This window comes from Erinaceus europaeus, chromosome 13, assembly GCF_950295315.1.
Source record: "Erinaceus europaeus chromosome 13, mEriEur2.1, whole genome shotgun sequence".
Lineage (NCBI taxonomy): Eukaryota > Metazoa > Chordata > Mammalia > Eulipotyphla > Erinaceidae > Erinaceus > Erinaceus europaeus.
In genome coordinates, this window is record NC_080174.1 from 95,082,286 (window position 1) to 95,107,639 (window position 25,354).

Here is a 25,354-nt window from a genome sequence, read left to right on the forward strand (position 1 = left end):
GTACACTTCACATTCTTGAGATAGTCTAGCATTATGACTATCTTGGTCCTCAGAGATTTTTACTGTTGTATTACTGTAAAATAACAAAGAATTAATTAATGACATTTTAGTGAGTAACACTGTACTGTAATTGATTATCAAAATGCAGGACATTGTTTTACTTAATAAACCACAAAAATCATACTTTAGAAATAGGTTTGACTAAAACATATACTGAGGGAGGGAGTCGAGTGATAGTCCAGTGGGTTAAGCACATGTAATGCAAAGCGTAAGGATCGTCTTTTGATCTCCCGACTCCCCACCTGCAGTGTAGGTGCTTCACAGGCTATGAAACAGGTCTGCTGGTGTCTATCTTTCTCTCCCCCTGTGTTCCCATCCTCTCTCCATTTCTCTCTGTCCTATACAACAACGAAATCAAGAACAATAAAAATAGTAACTACAATAATAAAAAACAAGAACAAAAGATATAATAATTAAATATTAAAAAAACAAAATGAAGGCCCCACACCTATGTACATCTAATCTTTGACAAAGGGGCCCAGACTATTACATGGGGAAAGTTGAGTCTCTTCAACAAATGATGCTGGAAACAATGGGTTGAAACATGCAGAAGAATGAAACTGAATCACTGTGTTTCACCAAATACAAAAGTAAATTCCAAGTGGATCAAGTACTTGGATGTTAGACCACAAACTATCAAATACTTAGAGGAAAATATTGGCAGAATTCTTTTCCGCATAAATTTTAAAGGCATTTTCAATAAAACGAATCCAGTTACAAAGAAGACTAAGGCAAGTATAAACCTATGGGACTACATCAAATTAAAAAGCTTCTTCACAACAAAAGAAACCACTACCCAAACCAAGAGACCCCTCACAGAAAGGGAGATCTTTACATGCCACACATCAGATAAGAGTTTAATAAACAATATATATAAAGAGCTTGCCAGACTCAACAACAAGACAACAAATAACCCCATCCAAAAATGGGGGATGAAATGGACAGAATATTCACCACAGAAGAGATCCAAAAGGCTGAGAAATACATGAAAAAATGCTCCAAGTCTCTGATTGTCAGAGAAATGCAAATAAAGATAACAAGGAGATACCACTTCACTCCTTTGAGAATGCCATACATCAGAAAAGGTAACAGCAGCAAATGCTGGAGAGGGTGTGGGGTCAAAGGAACCCTCCTATACTGCTGGTGGGAATGTCAGTTGGTCCAACCCCTGTGGAGAACAGTCTGGAGAACTCTCAGAAGGCTAGAAATGGACCTACCCTATGACCCTGCAATTCCTCTCCTGGGGATATATCCTAAGAAACCCAACACACCCATCCAAAAAGATCTGTGTACACATATGTTCTTGGCAGCACAATTTGTAATAGGCAAAACCTGGAAGCAACCCAGGTGTCCAACAACAGATGAGTGGCTGAGCAAGTTGGGGTATATATACACAATGGAATACCACTCAGCTGTAAAAAATGGTGACTTCACCATTTTCAGCCCATCTTGATGGACCTTGAAAAAATCATGTTGAGTGAAATAAGTCAGAAACAGAAGGATGAATATGGGATGATCTCACTCTCAGGCCGAAGTTGAAAAACAAGATTAGAAAAGAAAACACAAGTCGAACCTGAACTGGAATTGGAGTATTACACCAAAGTAAAAGACTCTGGGGTGGGTGGGGAGAATACAGGTCCATGAAAAATGATGAATGAAATAGTGGGGGTTGTATTGTTAAATGGGAATCTGGGGAATGTTATGCATGTAAAAAAAAAAAAAAAAGAAGTAGAAACGCAAAGCAGAAATTGACTGAGTTTGGAGTATGGCACCAAAGTAAGAAAGCAGAAGTGCACTAGAGTTTGCAGTGAGTACCTCCCGAACACTTCCTCTCCACTATTCCAAGCTTTGGGTCCATGATTGCTCAACAATTTGTTTGGCTTTGTATGCTAACTCTCTTTTCAGTCACCAGGTTCCAGGTGTCATCAGGATGCTAGCCAGGCTTCCCTGGATTGAAGACCACACCAATGTGTCCTGGAGCTCAGCTTCCCCAGAGACCCACCCTACTAGGGAAAGAGAGAGGCAGACTGGGAGTATGGACCGACCAGTCAATGCCCATGTTCAGCGGGGAAGCAATTACAGAAGCCAGACCTTCTACCTTCTGCAACCCACAATGACCCTGGGTCCATGCTCCCAGAGGGATAGAGAATGGGAAAGCTACTGGGGAGGGGGTGGGATATGGAGATTGGGCGGTGGGAATTGTGTGGAGTTGTACCCCTCCTACCCTATGGTTTTGTTAATTAATCCTTTCTTAATTAAAAAAAAAAAGAGAGGAAGAGAGAAAAAGGGAAGAGAAAAGAAAAAAAGGAAAGTGGAAATCCATATGTCAAAATAAAATGTGGCAAGATTAAATAGAAGGTACATAAACTGTAAAAAAAATAATAAAGAAAGAAAACACAAGTAGAACCTGAAATGGAATTGGTATATTGCACCAAAGTAAAAGACTCTGGGTTAGGTGGGTGGATGGGGAGAATACAGGTCCATGAAGGATGATGAATGACATAGTGGGGGTTGTATTGTTAAATGGGAAACTGGGGAATGTTATGCATGTACAAACTATTGTATTTACTGTTGAATGTAAAACATTAATTCCTCAATAAAGAAATAAATTATAAAAAAAAGAAAACAAAATGAAAAAAATCACAGATATTGAAAAATAATAAAAAGATCTCAAGTTAAAAAAATGGTAAAAACAGCTGGGCCGTGGTGTACCTGGCTGAGCGCACATGCTACAATGAGCAAAGAACAGGCTTCAAGCCCTGGGCCCCACCTGCAGGAGGATATCTTTGCAAGTGGCAAAATAGGAATGCAGGAGTCTTTGTCTCTCCACTCTCTACGTCCCCATTCCTATTGATTTCTGTGGGTCCCTATCCAATACATAAGTAAATAAATAAAAAAACTCATAATACCTAAATACTTTCATATGAATATATTATGCCAAATATAAAACTCATAATACCTAAATACTTTCATATAAATATATTATGCCAAATATAATGGTATCATTACAGGTATTTTACATGCATTAATTGAACTTCTACTGGTTAATAGCAAGTTTTGGATCTGTGTTGAAATTTTCCACTGGAAATATTGATCTTTTCTGGAAGGGCTACGTCTAAATATCATAAAAATATAGGTATTTGCAAGGATCATGGTTCCAGCCCACAGATCCTCACGCACAGGGGGGTTGCTTCACAGGTGGTGAGGCAGGTCTGCAGGTATCTATCTTTCTCTCCTCCTCTGTCTCCCTTCTCTCTCCTATCTAACAATGACAACATCAATAACAATAACTACAACAATGAAAAACAAGGACAAAAAAGAAAATAAATAAAAAATATTTAAATATATATATAGATTGATATTCATACATTGAAGATATTCTTATTGCTTCCAAGTGTACTATTTTATAAATACTTAACATCTTTGCCCCTATTAAAAATTTTCCATTTACTTGTTACATGTGAGAAAGATTTTCCTGTAAAGTGGAGAAAAAACAGATAATGTAGGACATCATTATGGTACTCAGTGCCTCAGATGGGAACTTCAGTCCTGTACATCACATACATCACATTGGAGTCACTTGTCCAACGATTCTATAACCTAGTCATGAAGTATTTTTGATTTTCTTATTTAAAAAATTGATCTATTTGTGGCAGTGACGATAACTTTCATTTTCTGAATGAACTGTATTAAAAGGGGTCATATGCAATTGTTAGGTCAGTAGAGAGCACACATTTAAGAACCCATGAGTGTCCTTATACAGGAAAACCATGCAGGCACCTGATCTCAGTAAATTACAGTGACAACACTTTTGAAAACAGTCATTTTTTAGGTGGTACATCACGTTTTATTGTAAATGTGACTCTCACCTTTGTTTACTCCCATGCAAGATATGCTGCCCTTTGGTGGAATGTTCTTGTATCCTTTCTAAAATTGCAAAATATAAAACATATTAGAAATTATAAGAGGGTAGATAGCATAATGGTTATGCAAACAGACTCTCATGCCTGAGGCTATAAAATCTCAGGTTCAATACCCCGCACCACCATAATCCAGAGCTGAACAGTGCTCTGGTAAAAAAAAAAAAAAAAAAGAAAGAATAAATTAATTAATACAAAAAGAAATTATACAAATCGATTGAACTTTTGACCCATCATGAGTCACAATCAACCCTTGTTCACTGAACAGTATCTCCGTCTCTACACTGGTGAACAAAAAGTGATTTGTCGTCTAGTTGGTAAATTAAGGCAGTTAGAGTTACCTAGTGAAAGAAAATTCCTCAAGTTTTCACACATCACATCTCTGTAGAGTTTCTTCTCTGAAGGATTCAATAGTGCCCACTCCTCTTGAGTGAATATCACAGCTACATCTTCACAGGTCACTGAGCCCTAAAATATGTGCAATGTGTTCATGGGAGAAAATGTGAGTAACAGTAGATTAGTCATTCAATCTCTACTTTAGGAAGCCAGTGAAGGATTGATTGTTTCATCAGCAAACATGTCTTTGGTGCCTTGAAAATCAAATACCTCTTAATTATGGTCTAGAAGTTGGTACATTGATTATAACAATGGCCTCTCACAAGGCCGAGTTCAATCCCTGGCATCTCACGTGACAGAGAAATATCCCTATTCTCACTCTTCCCCTCTATACTTTTGTAATTAGTAAATGATAAAACCTTAAAGTTGTGTGGGAGTACAACTGATAGGATGCTCACATTGCCATATAAATGGACGAAGATTCTATATATCCTAGTTCTCACATGCATGGGGGAGGGGGGACACTGCACACTTCACAAGTGGTGGAGCAGTTTTGGACATTTCCTCCCTTATTTATAATGTAAAGTTTATATAGGTAAAGAGAATTTGATAGGGAGAGTGAAGTAGAAGGTAACTGGAATTGAACCTATAGCCCCTGGGGACTTAGAGCTCAAAGTCTGGTGTGTCTTCTTCTATCTTCAGGTCTTCTCATAAAAAGAAAATAAACATTAATTTCATTTATTATATATGAATAACAATTTCACATCACACACACAGGTAGATATATCTCTACTTCACTATCCTTATTAAATTCTCTTCACCTATATAAAATTCAAAAATATAAATAAGAAAATGGCCACTGGGTGTAATGAATTCATAATGAAGCCACAGTGATAAAAAAATAAATAAAAGACGGGATAAAAAAAAACATGTGGGGAGTTGAGCTGTAGCGCAGCGGGTTAAGTGCAGGTGGCGCAAAGCACAAGGACTGGCATAAGGATCCCGGTTCGAAACCCGGCTCCCCACCTGCAGGGGAGTCGCTTCACAGGCGGTGAAGCAGGTTTGCAGATGTCTATCTTTCTCTCCTCCTCTCTGTCTTCCCCTCCTCTCTCCATTTCTCTCTGTCCTATCCAACAACAACAACAACAATAATAACTACAACAATAAAACAACTAGGACAACAAAAGGGAATAAATAAAAAAAATATGTGATGATTATGATAAATTTAGTAGAAAAGAAACAGGAAGAGGTCTGGGAGGTGACACAGTGGTAAAGCTTTAGACTCTCAAGCATGAGGTGCCGAGTTTGATCCCTGGTATAACATGTGCGAGAGTGATATCTGGTTCTTTCTCTCTCCTCCTATCTTTCTCATAAATAAATAAAATATTAAAAAAGAAAAAAAGAAATGAAACATCTCAAGCCACATAGCTCTTTATTATTAACAGGTGCAGGGCTGGGTGCACCCGGTTAAGGGTACATATCACCATGACACAAGACCTAGGTTTGACACTTGCTTCCCTCTTGAGTGGGGGACACTTCATGAGCAGTGAACAGGCCTGCTGGTGTCTCCTATCAAATAAAATGAAAGAAAAAAGTGGCGTTCTGCAGGAGTGGATTCAAAGTTCTCACAATGAGCTCAAGAAATAACCCTGGTTTAGGGTTCGGCCATAGTGCAGCAGATTAAGTGCATGCAGTACAAAGTACAAGAACCAGAGTAGGGATCCCGGTTCGAGCCCCCAGCTCCCCAGCTGCAGGGGACTCACTTCACAACCGGCAGAGCAGGTCTGCAGGAGTCTTAAGTTTCTCTCTCCCTCTGTCTTCCCCTCCTCTCTCCACTTCTCTCTGTCCTATCCAACAACGAGCGACATCAACAATAACAATAATAACCACAACAAGGATTCAACAACAAGGGCAAGAAAAGGGGGTGAAAAAAGAAATAAACCGGGTGACAGAAAAAAAAGGGGAGGCCAAGAAGAACAGTAATCCAGTAATATACATCTTCCTCAATTTCTGTCTATCATAGGAAGTAGAATATAATTTATAAATAGAAAAAGATGCTATCAGTAGGAAGGAACCATTGTGGAAAGTCTGTAGCAGTGAAAAGGTATTTTGTTCCTTAAGATGCACATAGATGCTACAACAGTAACCAAAAATCTATAGAAGTCATCCTCAGTACAGTACATATCTGATTTGGAAATGTCTTCAGAGACGTGAGCTCAACATCAATGATAAAAAATTAATGGAAAAATGTACCCCTGAGACTACATCACATTGAAAATATTTGGCATAATCACAAAACCTAACACCAAGACAAAGAAATGCAGTAAAATAAAATAAAGCATAGTTACATGCTATATATCAAAGCGCTAATCAGCAATATATGTACTCACACAACTCAGTAGAGTAACATGAACAACCACAGTAAATGTACAGAAAGACATTTATAATCTCTTTAACCAAGAAGATGTTTAGTCACAGGGCAATTAAAAATCGCTCAGTCCCTGAGTGTCAGATACCTGCATATTAGAACAATAATGTTTCATTTTTTAAAAGAGTATTCTGGTTTAATACCCTTTTGTAAACTTACTGAATTTTATAATATCTTACACAAAGATTAAGAAAAGCATACATAGAAACTAAGCAGAATTTTGTTAGGTCTCTGATATCCCAGGAAAGACATCTTTCTCAGTGGGAATACCAGATTAATGCCATTACTTTTATCTGCAAAAATTAAAACATTTTCAACACTTCTATGTCACTAATCAACATAAGAATAGTTCATCCCATATACAATGCTGGGTAGAGAGAAAAAGAAGGCTAGGCGGTCAAGTGGTGGCACACTTGGTTAAGTGTTCACTTTAAAATGTGCAAATACCCAGTTCAAGCCTCCTGTCCCCATATACTTGAGGAAAGCTTCATGAAATGTGAAGCAGGGCTGCAGGTTTCTGTGTCTCCCTTGCTATCTCCTCTGCTCCATCCATTTCTCTATCCTTTATTAAATAAATACACAAATATTTTAAAAAGCTACTTTAAAAAAGAGAGAAAATTCCTTCCAGCTCTATCCAAGATGAGTCAGAGAAGGTGGGTTCACTGTTCTTAATAGCTGTGTAGTATTCCATTGTGTATATATACCACAGCTTTCTCAGCCACTCCTCTGTTGTTGAGCACCTGGGTTGCTTCCAGGTTTTAACTAACACAAATCATGCTGCTATGAACATAGGTGTATACATATCTTTCTGGTTGGGTGTTATGGTGTCCGTGAGTATCCCCAGGAGAGGAATTACTAGGTCATATGGAAAGTCCATGTCTAGCTTTGTGAGAGTTCTCCAGACAGATCTCCACAGAGGTTGGACCAATTTACATTCCCACCAGTAGTGCACAGGGTTCCTCTGTCCCCACAGCCTCTCCAGCATTTGTTGCTGTTGTCCTTTTTGATGTTTGCCATTCTCACAGGGGTGAGGTGCTAGCTCAAAGTTGTCTTTATTTGCATTTCTTTGACAATCAGTGACCTGGAGCAATTTTTCATGTGTTTGTCACCCTTTTGGATTTCTTCTGTTGTGAATATTCTGTTCATATCCTCTGCCCATTTTTGGTTGGGGACATTTGGGTTTTTGTTGCTAAGTTTGCTGAGCTCTTTGTATATGTGGTTATTCATTACTTGTCTGATATATGGCATCTGAAGATCTCCCATTCTCTGAGGGATCCCTTTGTTTGTGGGATAGTTTCTTTGGCTGTGTAGTTTTTCAATTTGATGAAGTCCCATTGGTTTGTTATTATCATTTTCTACTTCTTTTTTTTTTTTTTTTAAAGAATGGAGGTTTTTTTCTAACTTTAAAATTTTTTTAACTTTATATTTATTATTAGATAAAGACAGAAATTGAGGGGAAGGGAAGATAGAAATGGAGAGAGACAGAGAGAAACCTGCAGCCCTGCTTCACCACTCGTGAAACTTTCCCCCTGCAGGTGGGGACCAGGGAATTGAACCCATATCCCTGTGCACTATAGTGTATGCTCTTAACCAGGTGTGCCACTGCCTGGCCCCTCTACTTCTATTTTTTAAAGAAAAATTCTTTATTTATTTGTTAGATACAGACAGCCAGAAATTGAATGGAAAGGGGGACTACAGAAAAGACAGATAGAGAGGCACCTGTAGCTCTGCTTCACCACTTGTGAAGCTTTCCCCCTGAAGGCGGGGACTGGGGACTCAAACCTGGGTCCTTGCACACTGTAACATGTGCTCTCAACCAGGTGTGCCACCTCCAAGCCCCTATCACTTTCTATTTCTTTGAATACTGACTCAGTTCAGTGTACAGTTCTTTCATGTCTTTGGTCAGATTTATTCCTAAATGTTTTATTGATATTGCTGCAACAGAAAAAGGGAGTGTGGAGTCAGGCGGTGGTGCAGTGGGTTAAGCGCATGTGGCGCAAAGCGCAAGGACCTGCGTAAGGATCCTGGTTCGAGTCCTGGCTCCCCACCTGCAGGGGAGTCGCTCAGCAGTGAAGCAGGTCTGCGGGTGTCTCTCTGTATCTCTTCCTCTCTGTCTCCCCATTCTCTCTCAATTTCTCTTTGTCTCTATCCAATAACAAATAAAACAAATTTTTTTACATGGGAGTGAATTCTGGATATCCTCCTTTGGATTTAGTGTTTGCATAAAGCAATGTCACTGATTTTTGTACACTTGATTTTGTATCCGGACTCCTTGCCATATTGCCTAATAACTTCCAGTAACTTTCTCCTGGATTATTTAGACTTTTATTTTTTTAAAAATTAATTCATGAATTCATGAGAAAAATAGGAGTAGAGAAAGAACCATCCATTGCCGGGCTAGCTTCCCGGGCGGGAGACAGATGACCAGGGACTCATGGCTGAGCTGGGAAAGCAGTTCAACAACCTAATCTCTAATCACAATTCTGTCCTATCTATCTCCTGAGGTGGAAGTTTCAGGAACAGGAAGTGCATAGGATAGGTGGTGGGGAGAATAGCAAGCTAATCAGTGGAGATTAATCCAATGAGAACAATGATTATATAAATAGACTACAGTCTCAAGCAATGTAACAGAAGGGGTTTAGAAGCAGAATTTAGAAGCATACCAACAAGCCATCACTCTGGTACATGTGCTACTGGGGTTCAAACTCAGGACCTCATGCTTCAGAGTCGAGTGCCTTAGCCACTGCGTCACCTCCCAGACCACTACTAAAATTATTTTTTATTGTCTTTATTTGTTTATTGGAGACAGAAATGGAGAAGGAAGGGGTTGATAGAAAGGGAGAGAGACAGAAAGACACCTGCAGCTCTGCTAAGCCACTTGTGAAGCTCTCCCCTTGCAGGTGGGGACCGGGGGCTCGAACCTGGATCCTTGCACACTGTAACATGTGCGCTCAATAGGTGCACCACCACCAGACTCCTTTTTATGTTTTTCTATGTACACTATCCTATCAACTGCAAATAGTGAAAGGTTGACTTCTTCCCTTCCAATCTGTATTCCTTTGATTCCTTTCTCTTGCCTGATTGCTATGGTGAGAACTTCTGATACCAGTCATCACTGCCCCTGCGGCTACAGACAGACTATGACCCATATAGTCAACGACTGCCACCTCTCCAGATTCAAAGGAGGTCTCGAAACTTTACATCAGGCTCAACCTGACGCTGTTGACTGGCTACGAAAGAAGGGCAAACACTAGTAGTAGTAGTACCAGTCATCTCTGTCAGGAACAACAAAAGAGACCCCTTTGTGGGTCCCCACAGGACCTTACCCACAACTTGGATCAACAATGGTAGAGAATATTTCATCCTCTGAAGGGAGGCTGGACAACATACTCTTATCTACCACCTGAGGAAGATGGGTCCTGATATTAGGCTAGCTTGGAACCTTCCTACTGATGACCACAGAATGTGAGCTCAGATCTACAGGCATGCAGAGGTCACATAGGCTCCTAAGCTGACTGTGGGCCCTACATCACGTCAAATCGATAGGGTTTATGGTCAACAATACTTAGACACCTTTTTCTTTTTTTTTTATATTTATTTATCATTTATTCCCTTTTGTTGCCCTTGTTGTTTTACTGTTGTAGTTATGATTGATGTCATTGTTGTTGGATAGAGGAGAGTAAGACAGAGAGGGGGAGAGAAAGATAGATACTTACAGACCTGCTTCACTGCTTGTGAAGCAACTCCCCTGCAGGTGGGGAGCCAGGGCTCTAGCCGGGATGCTTATGCCCATCCTTGCAATTTGCGTCACCTGCGCTTAACCTGCTGTGCTACCGCCCGACTCCTTGACACCTTTTTCATACTTCGGAGCTACTCTCTGTCCTGATCCAGCTTTATGATCCTTTTTTCCAGCCATGACATCATCTCCCCAGACAATAACTTGGATCCACCTGCATATCAGATTTCAGGCTCAGAGGAAAAAAACAACAACAAAAAAAAACTAGTATAGCCACAGACCCTATGAAATAGAACGAAAATAAACAAGTTCAACAATGTGTCCTGGAGCACGGATTCCACAGAACCCCAACCCACTACCGAAAGAGAGAGGCAGGCTGGCAGTATGGATCAACCTGTCAATGCCTATGTACAGTGGGGAAGTAATTCCAGAAGGCAGACTTCTGCATTTCACAATGACCTTGCTTGGGAACTGTGTGGAGTAGTACCCCTTTTATCCTATGGTTTTGTCAGTGTTTCCTTTTTATAAATAAAATAAAAAAATTAAATTAAAAAAGAAAGAGAAAAGTGAAGACTCTCAACCTTAGGAAGTATTTATTCTACTGCAGCTTACTTGTGCATGATTCCAATATTTCTCATCGAACAATTTTATTTATTCATTTTCTCTAGATAGATTAGACAAAAACAAACAAATAAAAAAAAAAAAAACAGAAAACACGCCAGAATAACACCCATGAAGGTTCCCTTTTCATGTCTATCTGTGTTGTCAGGGCTTGAAACTCAGTATCTGGGTGTGACAAAGTTGCACTTTACAACACGAGTTATGTCTTGGTATTCAACAATTATTTCACAGGGTCTTTATGGTGGCATACCACGTGGAGACTACAAATGATCACCTGTGAGAACTCAGATGTGTTCAAGACCCATCTCTCCAACAGCTGTAGAGAGAAGTCTTCACCCCCACCCCTCTTCTTGTATCTATTTATATCTGTATCTATATATAATGACATTCAACAATGGTGACACTGGGTCTCAGTGATAATACTAAATGGAAAGTTAGAGATGTAAGAGTAAGTGGCTGGGGAAATAGCATAGTGGTTATGCAAAACACTTCCATACTTGAGGCTCTCAACCCCAAGCATCAAGGTAAGCCAGAGCTGAGCACTATGCTGGTCTCTCTCATAGAAATAATTTAAAAAAATAAATAAAATAAAATAAGAGTATCCTGCTTCCCCAGAGCTCTGCCCAACTACAAAAAGAGGCAGACAGGCTGGGAGTATGGATTGACCTGTTAATGCTCATGTGCAGTGGGGAAGCCATTACAGAAGCCAGACTTCCACCTTTTGGACCACATAATGGTCCTGGGTCCATACCACCAGAGGGATAAAGAATAGGAAAGTTATCAGGAGAGGGGATAGGATATGGCATTCTTGTGGTGGGAACTGTATGGAATTGTAACCCTATATCCTATGGTCTGGTCAGCATTTCCATTTTTTTTTTTAAAGATTTTATTTATTTTATTCATGAGAAACATAGAAGAAGAGAAAGAGCCAGACATCACTCTGGTACGTGTGCTGCCGGTGACAGAACTCAGGACCTCATGCTTGAGTGTCTAGTTCCTTAACCACTGTGATATCTCCCGGAACACAGCATTAAAATTGTATACGTAAAAATTACATAATAAAAAATGTGAAAATAAATAGTAGGGAGGTGAGATAATGTAAAGTTTCTCCCTGATCTCTCAGGTTCCAGGCTCTATTCCCTGACCCAGCATAAGCCAGAAAAGAGCAGTGCCCTGGTAGAAAGAGACAGAGGGAGGTCAGGCGGTGGCACAGTGGGTTAAGCGGAACATGGCGCAAAGCACAGGGACCGGTGTAAGGATCCCGGTTTGAGCCCCCGGCTCCCCACCTGCAGGGGAGTCGCTTCACGGGTGGTGAAGCAGGTCTGCAGGTGTCTATCTTTCTCTCCCCCTCCTCTCTACATTTCTCTCTGTCCTATCCAACAACAAAGCAACGTCAACAATGGCAATAATAACCGCAATGAGGCTGCAACAACTAGGGCAACAGAAAAGGGGGAAAAAATGGCCTACAGGAGCGGTGGATTCATGGTGTAGGCACCATGCAATAACCCTGGAGGAAAAAAAAAAAAAAAAAAGACAGAGATACAAAAAGAAATACGACGGGGAAAAAAGAAACAGTAAATGAAACATGTAACAATTAAAATTCAACTTATTCAAGAGGAAAAAGAAACAGACATTCATGTTGGCAAGTCACTTACCCAAGAAACTGCCATCTCTTCCTCTTTCCCTGAATGTCTTTCAGGCCAGAAAAGGGAAGATCAATCATAGCAATAGCTTGAGACTCTGTTTAAATCTAGCAGCACAGCCTCTTCACTGGACAGTATGGGCCCTAGATGGAAGATACTGTAGTGAACAAAAGGTACAATACCCTAGCTGTGCAATGGAAACAGAAGAGGTTATTGAAAGATTTAGCGAGTTATCCTGTCTATTAGTGATGTTGAGGAATTATTCAGATGCAGTCTATGCCCCCAGGTTTTACCACTTCCTGCAATATTCTCACACTGCCCTTTTCAACCAGTCCTACCCAACACGTCACGCCTGAGCCACCCCTCCTGATCCAATAAGAAAGATTTGTGTACCCCATTTGCTCCGGATCTCCTCTCTCTCTTCTCCGCGGCGCGGCATATTAGGACCATGACAAAGCAAACAAACTCTGACATCTTTCAACCTTTTAACTTATCTTCAACAAAAACATCCACAAAAATCTAGTAAATGGAAGTCAAGCGGTAGCGCAGCGGGTTAACTGTAAGTGGCTCCAAGCTCAGGAACCAGCCTAAGGATCCACAAGGGGGCCAAGCAGGTCTGCAGGTGTCTGTCTTTCTCTCCCCCTCTCTGTCTTCCCCTCCTCTCTCCATTTCTCTCTGTCCTATCCAACAACATCAATAAAAACTATAGCACTTACAACAATAAAACAAGGGAAGCAAAAGGGAATAAATAGGGCAGGGGTAGATAAAATAATGGTTATGCAAACAGACTCCCATGCCTGAGGCTCCAAAGTCCCAGATTCAATCCCCTGCACCACCATAAATCACCAGAGCTGAGCAGTTCTCAGTTCAAGAAAAGAGAGAGAGAGAGAGAATAAAGTATTGAAATAATAATAGCGACTGAGCGCCTCCAATGCCTAGGTTTGCCCCGACCGGCCTCGTGGTGGCACGTAAGGCGAAAGCAGAGTCGCTGCACAGGATCCTGCAGCGGGACCAGCTCCAGCAGGCCAGTCCCGCCAGGCAGCAGACACGCAGCTGGCGCGCACACGGACCTGCAGCACCGCGCCTTCGCACACGCGCTGGTCCGCCTGCGGCCAAGGCCAGAGGCCGCCGCGCTCAGCGCCGCTCCCCGCCACGGGTCCATGCCCCCGGTCGCCCGCCGGAGCCCGGCCGGAGCCTGCCCGGGACACCCTGCGCCAGGCCCAGCGGCTCACGCTGCGCCCCCGCGGGCCCCGCACCTCCCCGCAGCTCCGCGGGCCCCAGACCAGCAGAGAGGCGGCGCAGAATGGCCAGAGGCGACGCTGGCGCACCTCCCCGACACATGCAGAGCCCCCGGTCTTTAAGGCCGGGTCACGCCGCCACCCGACACCCAGCAGCTGCGACTGACCTGACCCGCCATGCAACAGCCGACTGGCAGCTACAACTCAAACCTGCCGCCCAGCCGCCTGTGTGCAGGACCCCGCTGTCGCCACTTGGCCTGACGGGAGTTGTAGTCCGCCTCCTCGCCATCAGCCGCAGAAGAAGAGCCGTGCGAACTACAAGTCCCAGCAGCCCGTGTGGCTGGCCTAAGCTGACACTCCCGGAAACAGAGGTCTCTGCCCTGAAGCCCAATGCTGCCTCTCTAGCCTGGTGGTTGAGGGTCGGTTTCTTGTGGTTTTTAAGGAGCCAGAAGCTCTAGATAATGAATGAGTGAGCTGCTCTGGCCCCGATGGTGACTTAATGAGAACAATCTAAGTTGTTTGCATTTTTATTGATTCGATTTGTATTTATTTTCGGTCGAGAAAGAGAAATTGAGAGTTGGGGCGTGGTGATGGCGCACCTGGTTGAGAGCACATGTTACAGTCATGAGACTTAAATTATCTTCATTTATTTATTGAACAGAGACATCCAGAAATCAAGAGGGATGGGGAGATAGGGAGGGAGAGAGACAGAGAGACAACTGCAGTCCTGCTTCTCCACTTGCAAAGCTTTCTCCCTGCAGGTGGGGCCCGGGAGCTCTAACCTGGGTCCTTCCACTGTGACATGTGCTCACCTAGGTGCACCACCACTCAGCCCCACTTTTCCTTTTTCTTACCAGAGTGAGAAAATAGAATTTCCCAAATTTGGACTAGTTCCTTGAAGTAGAGAAGATGTCTTAGAAACTAGATGTGATGAAATTACACTAATGCACTGATTGCTTCAGCTCCACATCTGGTGGATTCAAATGTTTGCCTTGAAACTGCACACTCTGTGACCCTGGTCTCTCAGCTCTATGTTAACTTGTCCATTTGGCTTCTGCAAACACTGCTGGCTTCCTCCCTGGAAGATAAGAATGGAATGTTCTCCTTGAAACTTTGACACCAAAGATAAATTAGCAAGGACATGTAGACCCACCTCAATCATACAGATGCCCCTTCACTTTTCCCCAAAAAGGAGGGTGAATTTCAAACCTGTTTGTCTCAGAGCAACTGGACCAGACTTGGTACCGGCCTGGGATCACTCAGCTGAGGTTTGTCTTTGTCTTTTGTCCTTTGGTGATGTCTCTTTGTAAGTATGTGGACTGTCCATATTTTCACTCTTTCAAACTTAAGAATAAATTCCTTATACTTCACTTATATACTGGAGTCATGTCAGTTTGTGTGGGTTCCAGTTGGTTGGCCTCAATTTGTCTTTGTAATGCATATGGTCAGAAACAATTTAACAAGGGCACTGCTCAGCTCTAATGATGCTGGTGCAAAGATTAAACCTGAGATTTGGAGATTAAGTCACTAGAGTTTCTTTGCATAAATAACAATCATGGTCTCTTTCCTTCCCATTGTATTTATTTATATATTTCTTTGTTTTACTGGAACACTGTTCAACTTTGGCTTCTGGTGATACTTGGGATTGAACCTCACACTTTGGAGCCTCAGGCATGAAAATCTCTTTGTGTAACCATTATGCTATCTGTCTCCCCCCCCCCCCAACCCCAACTAATAGCCATCTTGTTAAATGCAGAGCCTGGTACTTGGAAGTAACACACTTGTTAAAGAAAAAACTGTAAGCCAGAGACATCAGGGGTTGAAGGTCAATCACTGGCACCACTGGAAGTGAAAGCCAATAAGTGCTCCTATGAAAAGAAGAAAAAGGAGGAAATAGAATAAAGTGTCATGAAGGGACCAGTGGAGGAGCAGAAATGTTTTTTTTTCTCCTTTATTAAAAAATTATTATTATTAGCTTTACTTCTTGGCTAGAGACAGCCATAAATAGAGAGGGAAAGAGGGAGAGAGACAGAGAGACACCTGCAGCACAGCCTCACCACTTGAAAGTTTTCCCCATGCAGGTGGGGACCTGGGGCTTGAACCTGGGTCCTAGGACCAGAAATATCTTGATGACAATCGTCTATGCTGACCCTTCCCACCCACCCCTCGGGGCAGCTCCACACCTTCTGGGTGGATTCCACTGGCCCACATATCTAGAGATGTGTCAATGACTGCTCACTGTGGAGAGCCACTGGTCTGTCCCCAGAATCAGCAGAAGCACTTCTCCAGGACTTCCATCTCTAACAGGCTCTGAAGAGAGCCTGTGAGCTGCTCTGCACTGGAAGCCCCAGGTAAGCAGGGTCCTCTGTCTATAATGTAGGCTTGGGGAGGAAGGAAGTTGTCTAAATTTTGACATCCTGAGATTGCTGACGTCTGCATTCCTGGAGAGAGGAAAGCTGGCATCCAAAGGGATGTGCTCCTATAAACACTGAGCTACAGACATCAACTACATCACTGCTTTCTGTCCGTGGACGTCACCAAGTGAGCATCCTGAGATTGTCTCTGTCTGTTGCCATCATTTCGAAATCTGAGTCTCTGAAGGAGCCATAACAGTTGTGGAAGCTCTTCATCAGGGCTTGAGCTTTGAAACAAGTCTCCCCAGGAGCCAGAACAGCTACAGAAGCTCTTCATCGGAGGCTTGAGCTTCGAAACAACCGATGAGAGTCTTAGTAGCCATTCTGAGGAGTGGGCAACTCTCACAGACTGTGTGGTTATGAGACTCAAACTCCAAGAGCTCCAGGGGTTTCAGTTTTATCGCATATGCCACCATGGAGGAGGTGGGTGCTGCCATGAATGTGAGGTCACACAGAGTGGATGGGAGAGTTGTGGAACCAAAGACAGCCGTCTCTAGAGAAGATTCTCAATGACCTGGTGCCCACAGAACTGTGAAAAAGATTTTTGTGGGGAGCAAAAAGAACACACTGAAGAACACCATCTAAGAGACTATTTTGAACACTATGGGAAAATTGAAGTTATTGAAATCATGACTGACCGGGGCAGTGGCAAAAGGAGAGGCTTTGCTTCTGTAACCTTTGATGACCATGATTCTGTCGACAAGCCTGTCATTCAGAAATACTATACAGTGAGTGGCCACACCTGTGAAGCAAGGAAATCCTTATCACAGCAAGACATGGCTAGAGCCTCGTCCAGCCACAGAGGACAAAGTGGTTCTGGAAACTTTGGTGGTGGCCGTGGAGGTGGCTTTGGTGGCAGTGACAACTTTGGCCAAGGAGGAGACTTTAGTGGTCAAGGTGGCTTTGTTGGCAGCTGAGGTGGTGGCCAAGGTGGGGGCAGTATGGATGGCTACAATGGATTTGGCAAGGATGGGAGTAATTTTGGAGGTGGCAGAAGCTACAATGTTTTTGGCAGTCACAGTAACCAGTCCTCTAATTTTGGCCCTATGAAAGGAGAAAACTTTGGACGCCGAAGCTCTGGCCCCTATGGTGCCAAATCACAAAACCAAGGTGGATATGGTGGCTGCAAGAGCAGCAGTAGCTATGGCAGTGGCAGGAGGTTTTAATCTCCAGGAAACAAAGGTTAGCAGGAGAGCAGAGCCAGAGAAGTGACAGGGAAGCGACAGATTTGTGAACTCAGCCAATCACAGTGGTGGCAGGGCCTAGCTGCTACAAAGAAGACTTGTGTTAGACAACACTCTTGTGTATGGGGAAAAAAACTTTGGAGGACTCTATTTGTGACTAATTGTCTAACAGGTTATTTTAGTTTCTGTTTTGTGGAAAGTGTAAAGCATTCCAACAATGGGTTTTAATGTAGTCTTTTTTTTAACCCATGCTGTTTATTGCTAAATCTAATGGTCTGATCATGATGCTGAATAAATGTCTTTTAAAAAAAACAAAATACTGTGCTACTGAATATAAATAAATATGAACACTGGATACAGAGCTGGTTCATACAGGAGAGCATTTTATGTACTGTATATGAGATTTCAGGTCTGAGCACCCTACGGGAGCACCAGAGAGAGGAAAAGTTCCACTTGGGGTGGAACAGTGTGGTGGAATTCCTCCTCTCTCAAACTCTCAGAAACAAAAAAACAATGAAAAACTCAACACATGTGTCCTGGGATCAGGCAAGTCCCAATTTTCTGGAGACCATCATCCCCCTGAAACTGGTTTTTAAATTTTTATTTATAAAAAAGAAACACTGAAAAAAACCTAGGAAAAACAACTCCACACAATTCCCACCCCCAGAACTCTGTATCCTATCCCCTCCCTTGACTAGTCTTTATCCCTCTGGGAGTATGGACCCAGAGTCATTGTGGGATGCAGAAAGTGGAGGTCTGGTTTCTGGAATTGCTCCCTGCTGAATATGGGCATTGGCAGGTCAATCCATACTCCCAGCCTGTCCCTATCTTTCCCTTGTGAGGCAGGGCCTCCTTTTAATTTTTAAAAAATATTTATTTATTCATCTTTTGTTTGCCTTTTTATTGTTGTAGTTATTATTATTGTTGTTATTGATGTCAGCAGTGTTGGATGGGACAGAGAGAAATGGAGAGGAGGGGTAGACGATCAGGAGGAAAGATAGACACCCACAAACCTGCTTAACTGCTTTGAAGAAACCCCCTGTGCAGGTGGGGAGCCAGGGGCTTAGGGTCTCTTAAGGGTTCAAGAAGACAGTGGATAGTTATTATTATCATCACATTATTTCGTAATTGGGTTAACTTTGAAAAGTCCCTTTGTTAGGGTTTGTTCTTTAATACCCAGTATCTCGTATATAGCTGTGCCACTGGTTGCTTCTGTTCTACCTGCTGTAGGCTTTTGAGAAAGTCTGCATATCAAAGACTATGTATTCAAAAGTCCCAGTCTGTGTTTTAAAAAGTTTGAGACATACAATCAATTTTTCCCCTCATATTAGTGATTTATTTCACTATACTTTAATAGGAGTGTACATAAACACCATTCCCACCACCAAAAGACTGTGTCCCATTCCACCTACCCACCCTTGCAACCCCTCCCCTGCCACCCCGGGAAGCTGAATGTCCACCCTCCAACTCACCAGAGGTTTTTTTTTTAAGCGTTTTTTTTAAAAAATATATTTATTTTATTTATTTATTCCCTTTTGTTGCCCTTGTTGTTTTATTGTTGTAGTTGTTGTTGGATAGGACAGAGAGAAATGGAGAGAGGAGGGGAAGACAGAGAGGAGAGAAAGATAGACACCTGCAGACCTGCTTCACTGCCTGTGAAGCGACTCCCCTGCAGGTGGGGAGCCGGGGTTCGAACCGGGATCCTTATGCCGGTCCTTGTGCTTTGCGCCACCTGCGCTTAACCCGCTGCGCTACAGCCCGACTCCCTCACCAGAGTTTTTATGGTGGTGTCCTACTCTCTATTTAGTCAAATCCTGCTTTTACTTTCCCTTTCTGATCTTTTCTCAACTTCTGGTGATGAGTGGGATTGTCCCATACTCATCTTTATCTTTCTGACTTAGCTCAAATAACACAATTCCTTCTAGTTCTGTCCAAGATGGGTCAGAGAAGGTGGATTCATTGTTCTTAATAGCTGCATAGTATCCCATTGTGTGTGTCTACCACAGCTTTCTTAGCCACAGGTTCTTCGGCTTTGTGCCACTTGCACTACAGCCAGACTCCCAACATTCTTTTTCTTATTCTTCGTTTTTTTTTTTTTTTTTTGGTCTAGTTTAGATAATGCAAAACCTTACCCTGTATTAAAAAATTGTTTTCAATGGGGACTTGGTGGTAGGGTTTAGTGCAGTGCACATGGTACCATGCAAAAGGAACCAAATTCAAGCCCCTGCTCCCCAAATGCAAAAGGGAAAACTTCATGAGTGATGAACCAAGATAAAGGTTTTTGTCTCTTTTTCCTCATTATATTTTTATTTATTTGTTGTTTTTATTATTTACTTTCCCTTTTGTTGCCTTTGTTTTCCATTTTTATAGGTTTTATTGTTATTGTTACTGAAGACTACTGCAACAACTGAATGTTTTACTACACTGCATTCATAGGGTTTCTCTCCACTGTAAATTCTTTCATGTCTCTGAAGACCACCAGACTGCCGAAATGTTTTACTACATTGTTTATATTCATAAGGTTTTTCTCTCCTGTGAATTCTTTCATGTCTCCGAAGATGACTGAAATGCCCGAATGTTTTACTACATTGTTTACATTCATAGGGTTACTCTCCAATGTGAATTCTTTCATGTGCCCAAAGACTACAGGAAGAACAGTATGTTTTATTACATTGTTTACATTCATAGGGTTTAACTCCACTGTTAATTCTTTCATGTGTCCGAAGACTACTGGAACAACTCAATGTTTTACAACACTGTTTACATTCATAGGGTTTCTCTCCACTATGAATTCTTTCATGACTCTGATGATGACTGGAATCACTGAATGTTTTATTACACTGTTTACATTCATAGGGTTTCTCTCCACTGTGAATTCTTTCATTTGCCCGAAGAGTACTGGACTGCCTGAATGTTTTACTACACAATTTACATTCATAGGGTTTCTCTCCACTGTGAATTCTTTTATGTCTCTGAAGATGACTGGAACAACTGAATGTTTTACTACATTGTTTACATTCAAAGGGTTTCTCTCCACTGTGAGTTCGTTCATGTACATGAAAATGACCAGCTTGACTGAATGTTTTGCTACATTGTTTACACTCATAGGGTTTCTCTCCCCTGTCAGTTTTTTAATGTTTCCAAAAATGACTGGATCTCTTTAATGTTCCATTACATTGTTTATATTCATAGGGTTTGTCTCCACTGTGAATTCTTACGTGTTTTTGAAAATGAATAGGATAAGTGAATAATTGGCTGTATACTTCACATTCTTGAGATATTCCAGCATTCTGACTGTCTTTGCCCTCAGAGATTTTTACTGTGTTATTACTGTAAAATAATTAACAATTAATTAATGACATTTTAATGACTAACACTAATTGATTATCAAAATGCAGGACATTATTTTACTTAATAAGCCACAAAATCAGACATTAGAAATAGATTTGACTAAAACATATACTGAGGGAGTCGGGTGGTAGTGAAGGCGGTTAAGCACAGGTGGTGAAAACTGTAAGGATCCTGGTTTGAGCCCCTGGCTCCCCACCTGCAGGGGAGTCGCTTCACAGGCAGTAAAATATGTCTGGAGGTGTCTATCTATCTCACCCCCCTCTGTATTTCCCTTTCTTTTTCCATTTCTCTCTATCCTATCCAACAATGACAACATCAGTAAAAACAACAATAATAACTACAATAATAAAAAAACAAGGACAACAAAAGGGATAATAATTAAGTATTTTTAAAAAACATATACTGAAAAAATCACAGATATTGAAAAATAATAAAAAGATCTCAAGTTAAAAGTAACGTAAAAAATGATAAAAAGGGCTGGGCAGTGGTGTACCTGCCTGAGCGCACATGCTACAACAAGCAAAGAAGAGGGTTCAAGCGCCCATCCCCACCTGCAGGCAGAAAGCTTTGCAAGTGGTGAAGTAGGAATGCAGGAGTCTTTGTCACTCCCCTATCTGACTCCCCATTCCTACTGATTTCTGGGTGTCTCTATCCAATACATATCTAAATAAATAAAAACAAAAACTCAATAATATCTAAATACTTTTATATAAAGATATTATGCCAAATATAATGATATCATTACAGGTATTTTGCATGCATTAATTGAACTTCTATTGGTGAATAGCAAGTTTTGGCTCTGTGTTGAAATTTTGCACTGGAAATAATGATCTTTTCTGGAAGGGCTACGTCTAAGTATCAAAAATATAGATATTTGCAAGGATCATGGTTCTAGCCCCCGGCTCCCCTCCTGCAGGGGGATTGCTTCACAGGTGGTGAGGCAGGTCTGCAGGTATCTATCTTTCTCTTCCCCTCTCTGTCTTCCCCTTCTCTCTCCATTTCTCTCTGTCCTATCTAACAATGACAACATCAATAACAATAACGACATCAATGAAAAACAAGGACAACAAAAAAGAAAATAAATAAAAATATTTAAATATATAGATATTCATACATTGAAGATATTCTTATTGCTTTCAAGTGTATTATTTAATAAAGACATAACATCTTTGCCCCTATTTAAATTTTTCCATTTACTTGTTACATGTGAGAAAGATTTTCCTGTAAAGTGGAGAAAAGACAGATAATGTAGGACATCATTATGGTACTCAGTGCCTCAGACAGGAACTTCAGTCATGTACATCACATACATCACATTGGAGTTACTTGTCCAATGATTCTATAACCTCGTCATGAAGTATTTTTGATTTGCTTATTTAAAAAATTGATCTATTTGTGGCAGTGACTATAACTTTCATTTTCTTAATGAACTGTATTAAAAGGGGTCATATGCAATTGTTAGGTCAGTAGAGAGCACACAATTAAGAACCCTTGAGTCTACTAATTCAGGGAAACCATGCAGGCACCTGATCTCAGTAAATTACAGAGACAACACTTTTGAAAACAGTCATTTTTTAGGTGGTACATCATGTTTTATTGTAAATGTGACTCTCACCTTTGTTTACTTCCATGCAAGATATGCTGCCCTTTGGTGGAATGTTCTTGTATCTTTTCTAAAATTGCAAAATATAAAACGTATTCGAAATTATAAATATTGGGGCAGAGGGTAGATAGCATAATGGTTATGCAAACAGACTCTCATGCCTGAGGCTATGAAGTCCCAGGTTCAATCCCCCACACCACCTAAGCTAGAGCTGAACAGTGCTCTGGTAAAAAAAAAGAATTAATTAATTAATACAAAAAGAAATTACACAAATTGAACTTTTCACCCATCATGAGTCACTATCAAACCTTGTTCACTGAACAGTATCTCCGTGTCTACACTGGTGAACAAAAAGTGATTTGTCTTCTAGTTGAAAAATTAAGGCAGTTAGAGTTACCTAGTGAAAGAAAGTTCCTCAAGTTTTCACACATCACATCTCTGTAGTTTCTTCTCTGAAGGATTCAATAGTGTCCACTCCTCTTGAGTGAATATCACAGCTACATCCTCACAGGTCACTGAGCCCTAAAATATGTGCAATGTGTTCATGTGAGAAAATGTGAGTGAGGGATTTGACTTCCGGAGGTGGAGCTACGAGCAGCAGATCACTTTCTCTCCTCTCCTCTCCTCTCTTGACTTCTCCCGGATCAACTAGAAATACCAAAGGAGACCACCCGGGACCGAAACAAGACAGGACTAGAATGACCACAGCAACCCAGTAAATCACTCGTGAGTACAAACACATGTGGCTGGTGACAGAGAGGAGAGAGGAGCCTAAGGAGAGGTTAAGTGACTGCTAATGGTTCAGCAGTTTATCAGTTGAGACACCACCTCCAGTCTGCTCCACCTACAAGGGGACAGCTGAAGGGAGGAGAGGACTCCCCAGAGACTCACCAAGTGCAACTCTGAGTCTCCATTGCTACTATCCTCAGAATCTGGAGCAGTGACAGGGAAGGACACCAGGGGACAGAGATCTAACCGGGAAACTCAGGAGAAGACCTATACCTCGGTGGCATAGCTGAGGGGCTGTGAAAGTCTCTTTGCATAACCACTGGATTATCTCTGCCACACCCTGCTTTATCTCTTGGTCAGGAGTCAGTGATTAAGCTAAGAAGCCTATTGATAGTTTAAAAGCCCTCAGGCTCCCATAGCCTACAGGGAAGGAAAAAAAAAAGAGGTTTTTAAACCACTGAGCTCCAACTCATGGATGGAAACAACTGTTAACTTCCACCACTGTGAATCCTTTAATTAACTTACTTAGACACAAGTCAATCCAGGCAATAGTGATCAATAATTTGAAAAGTAATGATAAAGGGAACTCATAACAATATATAAAATGGTTAAAACAACAAGAAAAAATATAACTATATTCAGATGTTACAGACTTAATGTACGCTTAAGCCTTGATGATGAGGGTATTTTGCCTTTCACCTATTTCACCCTAATAAACCTTGTATTATTTAAACCAGTTTCCAGCTCCTGCCATTAATCCTTTTATGCACCTCAGCAGCAGCCACAAGCAGCCCCAACCCGCAAACCCATTTTTTAAGTTAATTTACAACAGAGCTGTGTTCTGATGAGGGAAGTCTTTGATAGCATGTAAGGGAGCAACAATCATGGTTGTAGACAGTGAATCTTTGTTTTTATAGAGGAGTGGGGACCATGAAGCCAAAGGACTTAAGAGAGAAAAAGCTTCATTCAGGGAAGTAATATGAGTGCTTCACTCAACTCAGGGCTTGATATGAAAGGAAAATGAAAGATGAGACTGAAGAGTAGGAGTGGGCTTAGATGTCATCAAGTCAGTGACATTAAGCGTTGCCTTCTATTTAAGATTGGAAAAAGTTATGGTGTGGGAGGTAGTGCAGTGGATAAAAACTGGGCCATTAAAACATGAGGTTCTGGGGACAGGTGGTGGCGTGCCTGGTTGAATGCATATGGTACAGTGAGCAAGGACCCAGGTTCGAGTCCCTGGTCCCCACTTGCAGGGGAAAACTTCACAGTGAAGCAGTGCTTCAGGTGTCTCTCTTCCTCTCTGACCCCCTTCCCTCTCAATTTCTGGCTGTCTCTATCCAATAAATAAATAAAGGTAATTTAAAAAATTAAAAAGAAAAACCATGATGTTCTGAATTCAATCCATGGAACAGTCTTTTACTTTGGTGCAAGACAACCAGACTGTAAATAATTAATCCTCCTAATAAATTAAAGAAAAAAGAAACAGATTAAGTAGATGTCAACTGTCAGCAGAGAGATGGAAAAGAAGAACAGCCTTATTGACCAGAGGTGGGATCTTCATCAGATGGTCGAGGTCCCTCCAGGGTAGAGGGGCTTCAATCCTGTGCAAGGACAGAGCCAAGTTCCTTCGCCAGATCATGTCCTGGTCGTTTGCCTGCAATCCCCTCTCATTCCACGGTCACTCACCAGAAGAGCTCCCATCCTCAAATTCCTCCAAAGATTTGTTACTCGGAGGTGAAGAGGTCTGTGTCTCCTTCCTCCTTTAGCTCAAGAGACTCCTCTCTAAGTAATAGTGACACTGACAACCCCATAGTGCCTGAAGTTCTGTGCACCCCCTACACAAACACACACACACACTGACTGTATCCTACAGCTTCAAGGTTGGTCTTATGGAGGGACCCATCCACCTCATTAAACAAGATAATCCTGAAGCATATGGGGGCTGGGTGGTTGTGGACCACATAGAAAGCAAACATTGTAGTGAACAAACCAGAGTTTGAGTCCCTACATGCAGGAAGAAAGCTTCACGAGTGGTGAAGCAGAGCTGCAGGTGTCTCTCTTCCTGTTTTTCCCACTGTCGTTTTCTGGACA

At 41.7% G+C, this 25,354-nt stretch overlaps 1 protein-coding gene and 1 pseudogene across 1 annotated transcript in view; one reads left to right on the plus strand and one right to left on the minus strand.

The window, feature by feature from the left end:
• Positions 1-22,971, minus strand: part of LOC132542433 (zinc finger protein 627-like) — a 62,194-nt gene extending 39,223 nt beyond the window's left edge. Inside the window, exons 1-2 of the mRNA XM_060205050.1 lie at positions 22,932-22,971; positions 22,547-22,604 (exon numbers count right to left, since the gene is read on the minus strand). Of these exons, the coding sequence (XP_060061033.1) occupies positions 22,547-22,604; positions 22,932-22,965 (92 nt within the window). The 5' untranslated portion in view covers positions 22,966-22,971. The remainder of the gene's footprint in view (positions 1-22,546; positions 22,605-22,931) is intronic.
• LOC103128074 (heterogeneous nuclear ribonucleoprotein A1-like) lies at positions 14,048-17,817 on the plus strand (annotated as a pseudogene).
• Positions 22,972-25,354: the final 2,383 nt, after the last annotated feature.